General features: G+C 38.7%; 1 protein-coding gene across 3 annotated transcripts in view; it reads left to right on the forward strand.

Moving 5' to 3' along the window:
- CFAP54 (cilia and flagella associated protein 54) overlaps window positions 1-16,242 on the forward strand; it is a 370,431-nt gene that overhangs the window by 200,304 nt on the left and 153,885 nt on the right. For all 3 annotated transcript variants that reach the window (XM_017946132.3, XM_021922809.2, XM_021922810.2), the window contains 3 exons: window positions 2,920-3,115; window positions 12,673-12,752; window positions 14,620-14,780. In XM_017946132.3, coding sequence (XP_017801621.3) covers window positions 2,920-3,115; window positions 12,673-12,752; window positions 14,620-14,780 — 437 coding nt within the window. The remainder of the gene's footprint in view (window positions 1-2,919; window positions 3,116-12,672; window positions 12,753-14,619; window positions 14,781-16,242) is intronic.

The following is a 16,242-nucleotide window of genomic DNA, read 5'->3' on the forward strand; positions in this document are numbered from 1 at the left end:
ATGGAAATTCGGTTTCTATTAGCTAATTAGTTAAAACAGTACTGTTGGTCTGCTTAAGACTCTTCAGATTATACTTTATGTTTTTTTGCATAAAGAAGCGAGTGCTAAATAATATTACTAATTAATCTTCTTTTGATCCTCAAGTGTTTGTGTGTAATTGTCAAGGCTCATTAAATCACTGTTTGCTGTGGAGAGAAAACAGAAGAGAAACCTTCTCCCAACCAATCTGAAGTTTCATGCTTCAAGCTCTTCCAAACAATGGAATTTTTTTGTTTACATAAGGCAAATAGTTTCTCTTTTTTTTCTAGAATAGATAGCCCCAACATCTGCCTTACATATTAATTCAACAAATAAAATCAAGAGCTTATTGTGTGCAAGGCGGTAGGCTGCCAATCAACATTAGTTCTGATACTGTCAATCAACACTAATCAATCGACAATACAGACAAACTGCAAACTCTCATGGAGCTTGTATTTTAATGGGCAAGACTAGTAATAAAGCATGATATATAAGTAAATATGTTATAAATATGTAAATTATATAGTGCATTAGGAGGAGAACCATGCTATGGGAGAAAATAAATGCAGCTGTGCCTAAAGGGAATTGGGAGCATGGGGCTAGGTTGGAGATGGTAATTTTGAATGGGGTAATCAGGTTAGTCTTCACTGAAGTGGCTTTTGTGAATAGACCTGAAACAGCTAAAGGTGCAAGTCGTATGAAATCTGGAGAAGGAACAATCTAAAAAGAGGGAAAGGTAAGTACAAAGGCCCTGAGACAAGATTGCCTAGCTTGGCGAGGGACATCTAAGCCAGTGTGGCTAGAGCTCTGTGAATGATGGGAGCAGTAAGAGATAAGGTCAGACAGGTCAAATTGAGAAGGGGTAGTAGGGCCGTTGTAACCAGGCTGTTATCTGAGCAAAATGAAGAGCCACTGGAGAGTTTTGAGCAGTAGTGTGTCCTGACTGATTTATGCCATAAAGGGATTACTTTTCCTAATCTGTTGTGCCCGCCATGTGCCAGGTACTGTTCTGATGCTGTCAATCAAATACATTGTCAACCATAATACAAATTCCCAAACGTCAAAACATTTACATTTGTGTGTGTGGGGGTCTCTCTCTCTCTCTCTCTCTCTCTGTCTCTCTGTGTTGGAGATATTGAGTTTAGAGATGTTGAATTTGAGATATCTGTTAGACATCCAAGTGGAGGAGTTGAGTCAGAAGTTGATTCTGTGAATTTGGAGTTCAGAAGAGAGGTTGGAGCTACAGCGAAAAAGTTGTGATTTCATCAGTATTCAGATGAGATTAAAACCATGAGCCTGATTAAGATCACCTAAGGGGAGGGAGTGAGGAGAAGGAAGAGTACTGAGTTCCAGGACAGTCCAATATTAAGAGGTATAGGAGAAGAAGAGGGACCAGCAAAGAAGACAGAAAAGGAGAGGCCAGAGGGATAGGAAGGAAACCAAGGGAGTGTGGTGGCCTGAAAGCCAAGAGGAGAAAGCATGTTTGGAAAGAGTGGGTGATCAGTAGTACAAATTTTGATGATGAATCAAATACAATAATACTCTGAATCTTAAACATGAATTTTTCACATTTAATGTCTCTAAAATTAGAATGCGTTTTACAGTTCATGGCATGTGACAGCTTAATTGGCATATAAAATAATGGCATCAGTTCAGAAGTAACATGGTATTTGAAGACTGATAATTGAACATTGGATTTAGCCAAGTGTAGGCCATCGGTGAATTTGACCAAAGGGTTAAGATGTAGGGATGGAGTGGGTTTAGGAGCAAATGAAAGGAGAGAAACTGGAACTCTTCAGAGTGTTGTTGTGAAGGGGAGGAAAGAATGGGGTAGTGGCTGGAGAAGGAAGTTGGGGTATAGAGAGTTTTGGGGTTATTGAAATGGAGGAGATGAAGCATGGCTGTGTGCTGATAGGAATGTTTCTGTAGAGAGTGGCATATTTATGATATAGGAGAGAATGGCTGAGTAGGCCATTGGAGAAAGGAATGATGGCCTAAGTGGTAATGCCAGCCTTAGATAGCAGAAAGGAAGGTAGAGCTGTGGGGGCAGATGCTCAGGTGGGTGAAACAGATGGAGGAGTTTGCTCTACTCTGACTGCTTCAGTTTTCCTAGTGAAGTGGAGGAAGCAAGGCCATTGGCTGGGAGGAAACCAGGGAAGGAAAGGTTAGAATTCGGAGGAGAGAAGGGTGCGAAATGGTTGTCTAAGAAAGAAAGAGAGGGTGAATGGACTGGCAAACTATTGGAATATTACCAGGCAGCATTGAGGTTTGGTTGGGTACTTAAAATGGGATAATTTGTGTGATTGTGTGATTTTTCTCCATCCCTTTTCCACCCCAGGGACGCAGACCCTAAGAGGGCTCAGAGTTGGATTTCAGAGTTGGAGCTGCGATTTTGCTAAGGAAGTGTGTTTGGATAGGCGAGGACCCAGGGGGTTGAGGGTGTATATGAGAAGGGTTCTAATGATTGATGGTGGACTCTAAGCAGGGTAGGGAGATTGCTTGTCTGCCCATCTTTTCTTCTTCCTGTCATAGTATCTCTGATTTACTCACACTAAAGCAGAGTAGCCGGTGTATGTGTCTAATGAGCTTCCAGTTTGTCTGTTTTGATAAAGGATCCCATCCTTCACTCTGAGCACCAGGTTTACTCTGCCATGATGGCAGAACTGGCCTCATGAGGCACAGGTCAGAAATTGGTGGGGAACAGCAGAAGCATTGTTGAACTGTTGAGATGGTTCCGACGTTACATGTCTCTCTCAATAGACCTCCCATTTACAATACCCCGTGCCCAGCCCTATATTCCTTCATCCAACACCAAATGTGGACTGCAAAAGAATGAAGCTAATAATATCTGAAAAAGTATTTTTCTAACTTGCTCTTTTTCCTTTTTTCCGTTTTTTTAAGGCAATGGATGAATTAAGAAATAAAGGCTTGCCTGCAGTTCTGGTTACAATTGGCCAACCGCATCTCTTAAATAAGTTTAATTTTGTTAAAGCATACTTTTTCCTAAGTGTGGCTGCGACAATAAATTGTGTCCCAGAAAATAAATTTAAGACGGTAATTACCGACAGGAGCAAACCAAACCTACCAAACTTGAAAGGTAGTTGTTTTATTTTTTGCTTATTTCCCTTTCTCCTCCCTTTCACTAACTATTCTCCTAGCCCCCACTAATCTATATAAATGATATAGTATATATTCTTCCACATCTTTCTCTAAGCTCATATAATGACACACATATGTACTTATGTCTAGGTGTATGCATATACATAACTGTTTATATATATCCATATTCATATACTTTATATATAATACACTATCATATACATATACACATACATGATAGGATTTATCATTTATTTACAAAATGGTATATTCACATTTTTCTGCATTTGGTATTTCCCATGCAGAAAATCTTCATTGAAATCACTCCAAGTCTACTGCTTTGCTTTGGTCCGTTATATTGACTGTGTAGTATTCTAGGCCATGATCATCCCCCATGTATGTTCCTTGGAAACAAAGTGCATGTGCACCACTAGAGGAGTGATTGAATAAGAAGGAATGTGCCCCTCCACTGGTGCACGTGCACTTCATTTCCAAGGAACATTGCCACTGTGCAACATACCCAGATGACATAGTGTATCTTTCTATGGGATATATAACCCATGGGTGGGATTTTGGGCTATAGAGAAATTTTCAATTGTATTAGATGTTGCCTTAAAAATAGGTGATTTTTACCATTCAGTTTGATATTAACTGTGGGTTTTTCATAGATATGCTTTATCAGGTTGAGCAATTTCTCTTCTATTCTTAGTTTATCAAGTGATTTTTATCATGAAAGTGCTGAATTCTATTAAATGCTCTCTCTGCATCTATTGGGATGATTATGTGGTTCTTGCTTTTTATCCTGTTGATATGGTGTGTTACATTAATTGATTTTTGGACGTTTAACCAACCTTACATTCTTGGGATAAGTCCCACTTGATCATGGTTTATAATTTTTTTTTTTGTTTGTTTTTTGAGATGGAGTCTCACTCTGTTGTCCAGGCTGGAGCGCAGTGGTGCAAGCTCAGCTCACTGCAACCTCTGCCTCCGGGTTCAAGTGGTTCTCCTGCCTCAGCCTCCTAAGTAAGTGGGACAATAGGCGCCTGCCACCATGCCCAGCTAATTTTTTGTAGTTTTCGTAGAGATGGGGTTTCGCCATGTTGGCCAGGCTGCTCTCAAACTCCTGATCTCAAGTGATCTGCCTGCCTCTGCCTCCCAAAGTGCTGGGATTACAGGTGTGAGCCACTGCGTGTGGCCTATAAGTTTTTTTCACTTGCTAGATTCTGTTTGCTAGCATTTTGTTAAACATTATTGCATTCATACTCATAAGACATATTGGTCTTTAGTTTTCTTATAGTGTCTTTGTCTAGTTTTGATATCAGAGTAATTCTGGGGCCTCTATTTTAAAATGTAGGTTTTTCTTATGGTGAGACCAACAGATCAGATGACTGCCATTGAAAAAATAGTTACAGTTTCCAAGAGCAAGGGTGTGCGACACCACTGTGGGAGAAGGGAACATAGGAGAGCTGGGCTGTGTCTCAGGAGGCAGAGGGCAGTGGGAGGGAAACATGAGCAAGAGCCTTTATTGTGGTTGCTGTGCAAATGAATGGGTAAGGCAGGGTGAACAGGCTTAGTATTTGAATAATTTTAGTTTGAATAATTTCAGTGAGCCCTGACAGGATAGGGGCTGTCTCTAGATAACTGATAACTGGGCTTGGGGTGATTAGGGGAAGAGTGGCCTAGAGTAAGAGCCTAATAAAGGAGGTGGTGGGAGCATGGGCTCTTTAGTTTGCACATGAAAGGTGTGCTCACAGGTGAGTCTTTTACCATCTCTAGAAACTGGGAAGTCAGCAAGGCCCCAAAAGTTATCATTTCTGCATCAGACATACAGAATTTTTTTTTTTTTTTTTTGAGACGGAGTTTTGCTCTTGTCACCCAGGCTGGAGTGCAATGGTGCGATCTAGGCTCACTGCAACCTCCGCCTCCCGAGTTCAAGCAATTCTCCTGCCTCAGTCTCCTGAGTAGCTGGATTTACTGCCCAGTAGGTGCCTGCCACCATGCCTGGATAATTTTTTTGTATTTTTAGTAGAGATGGGTTTTTATCATGTTAGCCAGGCGCGTCTTGAGACATACAGAAAATGTGAAGACGTAATTAATATAGCCTCATAGAATGAGTTGGGAAGTATTCCCTCCTCTTTTATATTTTAGAAGAGTTTGTGAAGAATTGATATTAACTCTTTAAATGTTTGGTAGAATTCAACAGTGAAGACATCTGAGCTTGAACTTATATTTGTGGATAGCATTTTGATTAGCAATTCAATCTCTTTTTGTAGTTCTCTTAAAATTGTCTATTTCTTGACTCAGTTTTGATAGTTTGTGTCTTTCTAGGAATTCATCCATTTCATCTGTGTTATTTAATTTATTGGCATACAATTTTTCATAGTCTTCCTTTATAATTCTTTTTTTGAAATTTGTAAGATTATAGTCATGTTTCCTCTTTCATTTCCAATTCTATTTGAGTCTTTTCTCCTTTTGTCTTTCTCAGTCTAGCTATAGGTTTTTCGATTTTGTTGATTTCTTCTACTTTTTCTTCTATTTTCTATTTTATTATTATATATTTCAGTCTTTATTATTTTCTTTGTTAACTACCCTTACGAGTTGGGAAAAAAACTTAGAGGGGCTCCTGTGTTATCAGTGTTACTTTGCTTAAGCTAGAGACTCTGTCCCACAAGGTGGTGGGGCTGGGTGGAACAAGGGAACCCTGTCTTCTTAGTTGTGCCAGTTTGAAGTGAAGTTTCCATCTCACTGAACAGGCGGGGGGAAGAGAAGTAGTCATCTTTCTCCAAATACCGCAGACTTGTAGTACTGTTCTCACTGCATTTTAGTAAGTGTTTTTGAGTAGATGTTTAATCATTTGCTGTATGGCTTTAGAATCATTTCCAGAGACTTCAAGCATTAAAAAACCAATAATTTTTACTAATTTAATGGTAAAGTGGGTTCATAGAGCTCTTCACATTGGGATGACAGAAGTTAATCTCCTGAACAATGTGTTTTTGAGATTTATCTATATTTATGTTGGTAGCTGTGGTTCCTTTATTTTCATTTTATTTCTTCATGTACTGATGATAGACATTTAGACTGTTTTCTATAAACATTCTTGTACATGTCTCTGAGTGCTTATGAGTAAGAGCTTCTGTATATCTAGGAATGAAATTGATGTGTCATATTTAACTTAAAATTTAAAGTTAATTAGTATCTCTACCCTCTTCATAGATCATTTTGCTCTGATCACCCCTTCCTACTTTAATAATTTGATAGCTTTAGGTTTTAGGGTTTTTTTTTGTTAATTTGATATTTAGACATTATACTATTTTTTTCCCCACTCAGTAGTTGTTTAGCTTTACCTACTTATTTGCTGTTTTCTTTGCTCACCATTACTTATTGTGTTTCAGACTTTGGACATCTCTTTTCCCTGAGATGTTATATCCTTTGTAAGTTTAGATAAATAGCTAGTGTGTCATTATCATTTATTTAAAAAATCTATCTTTTCCTCGCTGAAATAAGAAATTCATTATATAATAAATTCTCATATGTACTAGGTTGTGATTCTTTTTTCATTTTACAGTTTTAAAAATTAATATGTAATAGTTGTACACATATGTGGGGTATTTTTTTTATATACACATAAAGTGTGTAATGATCAAATCAGGGTAATTGGGATATCCTTTATCTCAAACACTTGTCATTTCTTTGTGTTGGGAACACTCTGAATCTTCTCTTCTGTTTTGGAATATACTATAAATTCTTGTTAACAGTAGTCACCCTACTGTGCTATCAAACACCAGAATTTATTTCTTCTATTTAATTGCATGTTTGTACCCACTAATGAACTTCTCTTCATCCCTCCTTCCCATCTCCCCTTCCCAGCCTCTAGTAACCACCATTCTGTCTAGCTCCATGAAAACAATTTTTTTCTTAACTCCCACATATGAGTGAGAACAGGCAATGTTTTTCTTTCTGTGCCTGGCTTATTTCACTTAACATATAAAGAACTCACACAACCCAACAGCAAAATAAACACAAGTAATTCAAATAAAAAGTAGGCAAAAGACCTGGGTAGATATTTATCAAAAGAAGACATATTAGTGTCCAAAAAGCATATGAGAAAATACTTACCATCCCTAATAATCAGGAAAATACAAATCAAAACCACGATGAGATATAATCACACCCCAGTTAAAATAGCTTTTACCAAAAAGACAGAAAATAGCAAATGCTAGTGAGGATGTGGAGAAAGGAAAATGCTCATATACTGTTGGTGGAAATGTAAATTAGTACAACTATTGAAAACAGTATGGTCATTCCTCAAAAAACTGAAAGTAGAACTACTGTATGATCCAGAAATCTTTTCTGTATATCCAAAAGAAAAGAAAATCAGTTTATCAAAGGAATACCTGCATTACCATGTTTATTGCAGCACTATTAACAATAGCCAAGATATAGAATCAACCTAAGTGTCCAGCAATGGATGAATGGATAAAGAAAATATGGTATATATACACAATGGAATATTATTCAGCCATAAAAAAGAATGAACTCCAGTCATTTGTAGCAACCCGGATAGAACTGGAGGACATTATGTTAAGTGAAATAGGGTATGATTCTTGATTCTCTATTTCTACTACTGATTTTCCTGGCTTCTTGTGTTAATAAAAGTTAATTTGATTTTATAACTGAAAACTATTTATTACCTGCTATGTTATTTGAGAATTGAGAAGGTAACAGTGAAAATAAACACAAAAATACTCTCTTAAAACTTGTTATGGTAGAAAAATACAGTAAATTAAATGAATAAAGGCATTGTGGGTTACATGGTAACAAGTGCTTTGGAAAGCAGGAAAGGGGGTTAGGGAGTACAGGAGTGGGGTGTAATTTAAAATAGGGTTTTCAGGAAGAGTCTTAATAAACAGGTGATATTTGAGCACAGGTCTAAAAGAGGAGAGGGAATGAGATGTGAGTTTCTGAGGAATAGTATTCTAGATTAAGGGAACAAATACCGAGACTCTGAGATGGGCATGTGGCTGGCATGCTTGAGGAACAGCTGGAGCCCAGTATGGCTGGAGCAGAGTGAACAAAGGTGAAAGTTCTAGGAGATGCTGTCAGGGAGATAACAGAGTGATTATGAAAGGATTTGAAGGTCATTATAAAATATTTGGCTTTTATTCTGAGCGAGTTGGAATACCACTGGAAAAGTTTTAAGAGGAAGAACTAAAAGTTTCTAAAGCCTAACTCTGGTTTCTGTATTGAGACTAGGTCAGGCTATGGGGTTAGGGGAACCAACAGGGTGAATAATTTGAAGAGCATAATCATATTTCTTTTTAAAAGGCTATTGAATAATTCAATTAGAGCTTATGATGGCTTCAACAAGAGTAGTTGCAGTGGAGGTGGTGAGAAGTAGCCAGATTCTGGATATACCTTGAAGGTGGAGTCAAAAAGATTTGAAAGGGAAGATCAGAAGTTCACTCTGGGGCAGGTTAAGTGTGGGATGCCTTTTAAGCACCTGAATGGAACTTAAGAGTAGATAGTTTGAGATGTGATTCTGGAGCTCAGGAGAGGAGTCCACACTGAAGAAATGTTTCCCAATCATTAGCCTATAGATGGTATTTAAAGGCCTAAGACCACACGTCATCTCCATGGAAATGAGTTTAGATGGAGAAGAGACAGGAGAAATGCTTGGTTTCATCAACAAGAGGTCAAATAAATGAGGGAGAATCCACAAAGGAGACTGAGAAAGGATGAGTGAACAAGGTGTTTTGAGGAGGAAGGAGTGATCAATTGAATCAAAAGGCCAAGGAAGATGGAGGTTGGACTTAACAAAAAGAATGTCATTGAAGAATCTAGAAGATGAACTTTGTTGAACTAACCCTTATTGGAGTGGAATCAAACAGAATGTGTGCAGGGGAATCAGAATGAATGGAGATAAATGGGGAGGCTGCTGAAAGGGACAAAATAAGGTTGTTTTTTTTTTTTTTTTTAAAACTGAAAAAGTAGCAATCTGTTTTTGTTTTGATGGGAATCATCAAATAGAAAGAGGGAAAATAATGATGATGCAAGGTGTGGAGTGAGGAGATTTCTAACTTGATACCCTTAAGTAGGCAAGATGGGAATGGAACTAGCACTGAAGTGGAGGGTTTGGCCCTACATGGCAACATAAAATTCACCTATAATGACAAGTTGAAGGGCAGAGTGTATAGGTTTACATGCTAGTGGATGGATAGATGTGTTGTAGATATGTTTGCAAGTTATTTGGTAATTTCTTTGGTTTCTTCATTGGAATAGGAAACAAAGACATCAACTGAGTGAGAACCAGGGAGGAAGTGTTGGAGATTTAAGGAGAGAAGAGAAGGGATGAATTAGTTGTCTGAGAGCATAGGAGGGCAGATGGACTAGGGAAATGGAGCAGGACTGCTGGGCAGCTTGCAGAGCCTTTTTGTATTTCTGTATGAATTTAAAGTGAGAAGAGTTAGCATGGTTTTTTTCCCAGCCACATTAAAATTCAGGGGTGCCGATGTCAACAGAGAATTGGATTTGCTGGGGCTTGAGGACTGACCAGGTAGGTGCCATAAAGGAGAGATGGGTAAAGACATTTAAGGTGTTTGCAAGAATGATTATGTTTGATGAACTAAGGAACTAAAGCTGGGTAAGGAGGGATGAGATGGCAGGGGAAAGAGAGGGAAAGGGAACAGTGAAACACTGGTAGTGTCAATGGATTGTGGGTTCTAGAAGGGGTGAAGTATTGCTGGATTCATGATTCCTGAAAGAACAATCTGGAAAAAATTAGTACTTTTGTCTGTTAAGGTCATCACTATTCACCCTTCACTTTTTCCTATTTTCCTTATATATTCTTAGGAATATTCTACCTGCATACTTCAAGGTAATTCAATCTGATTCTGAACAAGAAAACTACGATAACAAAAGACAAAAGGCTTTTTCATTGGAATTCGTTAAGATGCTTATATTAATTTTAATGTAATTTATGTATTTTTATTGTCTTCCTGTCCAAGAACATATTTTCTCATTTTTTCATGTTTTGTGCCCTTTTAATTTTCCCTTCCTGGAGTTCACAATTAGACCCATATTCTCTACTACCATTTGTAGATAACATAGCAGCTAGTTCACTTACCAAGCTACTCCACTCAAATCAAAGACCTGGAAAAACTTCCAGTTTCCCCTTTTCTCCCATGGTTTTCCCTTCAGCAGGTGACATCACCTCACTTCACATCCAACTCCTGATTTTAGTTGATTTTAATTCTAGATTCTTATTCATTTTCCTTTAGCATGTTCATTCTATTTCAAAACTTTATTTAGTACTACCTTTTTACATATGTAATTACCTGTTTAGAATTAAATATGTAGATTTTCTATCCTTTCCTCAGTATTTCTAGATGTTAATCCTAGTCTTCTGGCTTCCATAAAAGCAGATAAGAGATCTATTTATTTTATTTTAGAAAATTTGATTTTTTGATTGGAGATATTTCTCTTAATTCTTTTAGATCAGGGATTTGATTGGAAGCACATCTGCCTGATACCTGCCTAAACATTGAAAGAATCTGCATTTTGACAAAGCATTTCATTCCAGAAAGCATTTTCTGGTACTCTGCTTGCACTTCCCTAAGTGTTCTTATTATTTTGGTTTCAATTTGTCATGCCTCCTAGCAGTTCTATTTCCCATTTGAGTTTCCTCTCCTTGCCTACTGAGCCCCTGTAGAAGTCAGGCTAAGCTGGTCTGTTGTAGCAAATCAGTCTTTAAATATCATGGCTTACCACCGCAAGGATTTAGTTCTTGCTCAGATTGACAAGGGGCTGTGTTTTGCAAAGCCACTCAGGTACCCAAGTGCTACTATCTTGGAGGCGCACCATCTGAAACACTCTGCTCTGACCTTGCCTAGAAAGGCATAGGGTGGCACATGAGCCCTTAAATGGAACTCTGAAATTTAGTCTGGAATTCTTATTTAATTGGATAAGACCATATTTAAGTGCAAAGAGGGCAGGAAGGATGGCTTGCCAAGTGCTCAGAAAGGAGAGGAGCATGCATTAAGTGAACATGATTAGTCTGAACCACAGATCCTGGATATAGTGTTATTTTTGCTGGTCATCCCATTGGGGTTCCTGTCATGTTGGCATCAGCTATGCAATGGAGAAGGTGAAGTCAGTGAGATGTAGAGTGGCAGGCAGGTAACCAGCCTCTCCTAAGACATCAGGACTCCTATATCTCTTTGCCTATGGATGGCCTGTCTAGCTCTTCTTTTTATTCTAGAGGGGAACACTCATGTGGGACCCGTGTTAATTTTATCACACACAGGTTCATCAAAATGTCTAGGTTAAACTCTTCCTAGGGTCTTTTGTATGGTAACATGCATTCCAGGCTTCTTTTCTACCATGTTCAGCCTTTTGTTTTCTCTCCATCATTGTCTCTCTCATTCTTACTTTCTCCCTTAGGTGAGAAAGCCCAGTCCCAGATCCTCCTGCTGGGCCTTCCAAGAGCCCTAGTCCTCCCTCATCCTCAGCTGACCCCTAGATTCAGACCCTCATAATTTAGGAGACTAGCCAGGTAGGGAAGGTTGGTGTTGAAAGAGGAGAGGAAGTTAGGTGTATTAAGTTCCATATTATTTTAGAATTCTTCTTTGCACTTAACAAACTTAATTTCTTCAGGTGGATATATTTTTCTGTCATTTGTAGTAAAATGATTTGTGGTTCATCTTTCTCTCCCATAGTCTAGAAGCCCAGTTGAATGAAGCAGGCAAAGACTGTAATCTGAATTCTCTCACTTCTCCACAGTTCAGAATAAAAGCAGACTTTGGATCGTGGATGGAGATTTTGAAAGAGATATTCGAGTATTGTGGATTATGCTGTTCCAACTAGTCTCACGCTCAGCTCTTAGACTGAGGGGCATGTACACATCAGAAGAACTGATGCTTCCACAGAGATCTTATTGAAATGTTAGAGGAGAAACTATATCAGTAGCCAATAGCTTGAATAACATCACTAAATACCTAAAGAATTCTTTCAGAATTGTCTGATTTGTTGTAAGAATCAGCTTCAGCCTTCTAATATATGACATTAGGGACTATTTGATATAAGAATATGCTTCTATATTCCTGTGTTTCTATATTATCATTGTGTTTTTTAAAAAAGTTATTAAACTTATAGATAGTTTGCCTGTGAATGATGAGTTTTAAAAACTATTAATAGAATTAGGGTGGGTGCAGTGGCTCATGCCTATAATCCCAGCACTTTGGGAGGCTGAGATGGGCAGATCACTTGAGCTCAGGAGTTCAAGACTAGTCTGGCCAACATGGTGAAACCCCATCTCTACAAAAAATACAAAAATTAGCCGGGCATGATGGTGGCCTATAGTCCCAGCTACTCGGGAGGCTGAGATGAGAAGATGGCTTGAGCCCAGGAGGCAAAGGTTGCAATGAGCTGAGATTATGACACTGTGCTCCAGCCTGGGTGACAGAGCCAGACCCTGTCTCAAAATAAAATAAACCTAGAATTAATATTTAAACTAACCATAGGTATTCTTGGTCCTTCCAAAATTTTGTGTCTTTATAGAGATATATTCAAAGGATGATGGAAGTTCATTTTATAATCTTACAAAACTTAAAGATGAGACCACTCTTAGCATGCTAAAGGTAAGTTTGAAATTGTTTTCAAACCATAATAAGTTAGTTACCAAAAATACACTATTAGGCCCTGGATGGGCCTGCTATCAGAGTATATATCTTGCGCTTGTGAGAGCAATTACCTTTTCTTGCATAAGAATGTGTTAGAGTCAGAGATGGAGTTTACTCCTCATGAGAAAAGTGGATGTCCAGCTTTGACTTCACAACTTGATTAAAGTGCTTCAGAAAATATGATTTGGCTGGGCATGGTGGCTCACACCTGTAATCTCAGAACTTTGGGAGGCCGAAGTAGGCGACCTGAGGTCGTGAGTTCAAGACCAGCCTGACCAACATGGAGAAATCCCGTCTCTACTAAAAATACAAAATTAGCCGGGTGTGGTGGTGCATGCCTGTAATCCCAGCTACTCAGGAGGCTGAGGCAGGAGAATCACTTGAACCCAGGAGGTAGAGGTTGCAGTGAGCCAGGATCGCACCACTACATTCCACTCTGGGCAACAAGAGCGAAACTCCATTTAAAAAAAAAACCAAAAAAACCATGATTCATTATTTGGTGAAATATGAGTATTCAATGCCCTGTTTATCATTTCCCAATAATAGTGATGACAATGGCAACAACAGCTTTTGCATGATTATTTAATTTTTATAACTTAATGATGTAGGTAGTAATCAGTTTTGAACTGTGCTGTGCTGAACCGTGAGAAAACTGAGACTTGGACGTCTAACAATTTGACTAACATCATACAACTAATAAAATATAGATCCAGGAGGACTGCATCTTTTTGATTCAAAATCCACATCCACGTTCTTAAACATTATGCTAAATTGCCCTAATATTTATGTAATATTCACTGCTCTGCACAAGTACATTTTTAGTGGCCTGTCACTTGAAAGATTGGTTGGTCCCTTTATCTTCTGCCATGTCAGGTTGCTATTTACTATTGATTGTCTACTGTAAAAATCTCATTATCTTCACATTACCAACTAGGTGACCATACTGTAACTTGAAATACAGTTGATCCGCATTATTCACAGATTCTGTGTTTGCTAATTTACGGATCCACTGAAATTTATTTATAGTCTGAAAATCAATACTTTTGGCACTTAGTTGGCTATTCGTGAACACATACAGAGCATAGAAAAATTTGAGGTGCCCAATCATACATTCCCAGCTGAGTTGAACAAGAAGATGCTCTGACTTTTTGTTGCCACTCTCGTACTGTAAACAAGTGTCCTTTTCATGGTCTGTTTAGTATCATGCTTTTTGCATTTTTGTCAATATTTACAATGACCCTCCAGCATAGTGCTGAAGTGCTGTGGAGCATTTCTAAGTTAAGAGGGCTGTGATGACCCGGAGAAACTATGTGTGTTAGATAAGCTTCCTTCAGAAGTGAGTACTATTGGCTGTGAGTTGAAGGTTAGCGAATTAACAGTATATGTTAAATATACTGTTATATATCCTTAGCCATAAACACACATTAAACAAGGCTATGTATTGAGCAGTTAATGAAAATGTTGTGACCAGAGGCTCTCAGGTACTTTTCTCCATATCTCCCCTAGGAGCAATGGCTCAGTGTCCAGTAATCAGTGTTTGCGAGAACTTTATAGAACATAACTACTGTGAATAATAAGCACCAGCTGTGCATAAAAGAAAAGGTCACTGTTGTTCACGCTGACGCTTGCTTTCACTTTCCTTTTCATTTTCTGTTGCCTTTTTCCTTTTTGCTGAACTCTCTTCTCTGATGATTAGATACCGAGTTCCTTTTTGGTCTTCCGTTCATTGTTACTTTTCAGTACATGAAAAATATTTGCTAAAGAAGAAAGAGACATTATTTGTATTATTTCTGAACTCACGTGATGTATGGTATCCTTTCCTTAGTCGATGTTACTGATGGAAGCTGAGGACAGGTTAAACTTCCTTCTGTCCGAGGTGGAACAGAAGAGCCTGTCTCAGTGCTCCGCTGGCGAGCTGGAGATTGTGGTGGAGGCCAGGCTTCAGCTGGCTGCAGTTGCTCTGCAGAGGCACCGGGCAGCATACAGGTACGTCTCTCCATGCACAGGGGAGGGATACCTTTGAAGAGAGTTTCTTCACCCTAGTTTGTTAAATAGACTTAAATTTTATGTAAGTTTTAGAAATTCCCGTATCCATAGTTTACTTGCTTTTTATTGTTCAGGGAAGTTTTCATACATGATTACACTTGAAATTATAGTTCTGGCCGGGTGCAATGGCTCATGCCTATAATCCCAGCACTTTGGGAGACTGAGGCGGTCAGATCACTTGAGGCCGGGAGTTGGAGACCAGGCTGGCAAACATGACGAAACCCCATCTCTACCAAAAATATGAAAATTAACCAGGCTTTGTGGCGGCACCTGTAATCCCAGCTACTTGGGTGGCTAAGGCAGGAGAATCACTTGAGCCCAGGAGGCAGAGGTTGCAGTGAGCTGAGATCGCCCCATTGCACTCCAGCCTGGGTGACAGAACGAGAGTCTGTCTCAAAAAAAAAAAAAAAAAATTCTCAATAAAGCGATTATTTATGAAGGCACACAGCTGGGTTGTTTAATTTCATATATAGAATGAACAAATTCACAAGACAGGGATGCCCTCTCTCACCACTCCTATTCAACATAGTGTTGGAAGTTCTGGCCAGGGCAATCAGGCAAGAGAGAGAAGTAAAGGGTATTTAATTAGGAAAAGAGGAAGTCAAATTGTCCCTGTTTGCAGATGACATGATTGTATATTTAGAAAACCCCATCGTCTCAGTCCAAAATCTCCTTAAGCTGATAAGCAACTTCAGCAAAGTCTTAGGATACAAAATCAATGTGCAAAAATCACAAGCATTCTTACACACCAATAACAGACAAACAGAGAGCCAAATCATGAGTGAACTCCCGTTCACAATTGCTTCAAAGAGAATAAAATACCTAGGAATCCAACTTACAAGGATGTGAAGGATCTCTTCAAGGAGAACTACAAACCAGTGCTCAGCAAAATAAAAGAGGACACAAACAAATGGAAGAACATTCCATGCTCATTGATAGGAAGAATAAATATTGTGAAAATAGCCATACTGCCCAAGGTAATTTATAGATTCAATGCCATCCCCATCAAGCTACTGTGACTTTCTTCACAGAATTGGAAAAAACTACTTTAAAGTTCATATGGAACCAAAAAAGAGCCCGCATTGCCAAGTCAATCCTAAGCCAAAAGAACAAAGCTGGAGGCATCACGCCACCTGACTTCAAACTGTACTACAAGGCTGCAGTAACCAAAACAGCATGGTACTGGTACGAAAACAGAGATGTAGACCAATGGAACAGAATAGAGCCCTCAGAAATAATACCACACATCTACAACCATCTGATCTTTGACAAAGCTGACAAAAATAAGAAATGGGGAAAGGATTCCCTATTTAATAAATGGTGCTGGGAAAACTAGCTAGCCATATGTAGAAAGCTGACACTGGATGCCTTCCTTACACCTTACAAAAAATCAATTCAGGAT

The sequence above is a fragment of the Papio anubis genome, chromosome 9 (assembly GCF_008728515.1).
Source record: "Papio anubis isolate 15944 chromosome 9, Panubis1.0, whole genome shotgun sequence".
NCBI classification, from domain to species: domain Eukaryota; kingdom Metazoa; phylum Chordata; class Mammalia; order Primates; family Cercopithecidae; genus Papio; species Papio anubis.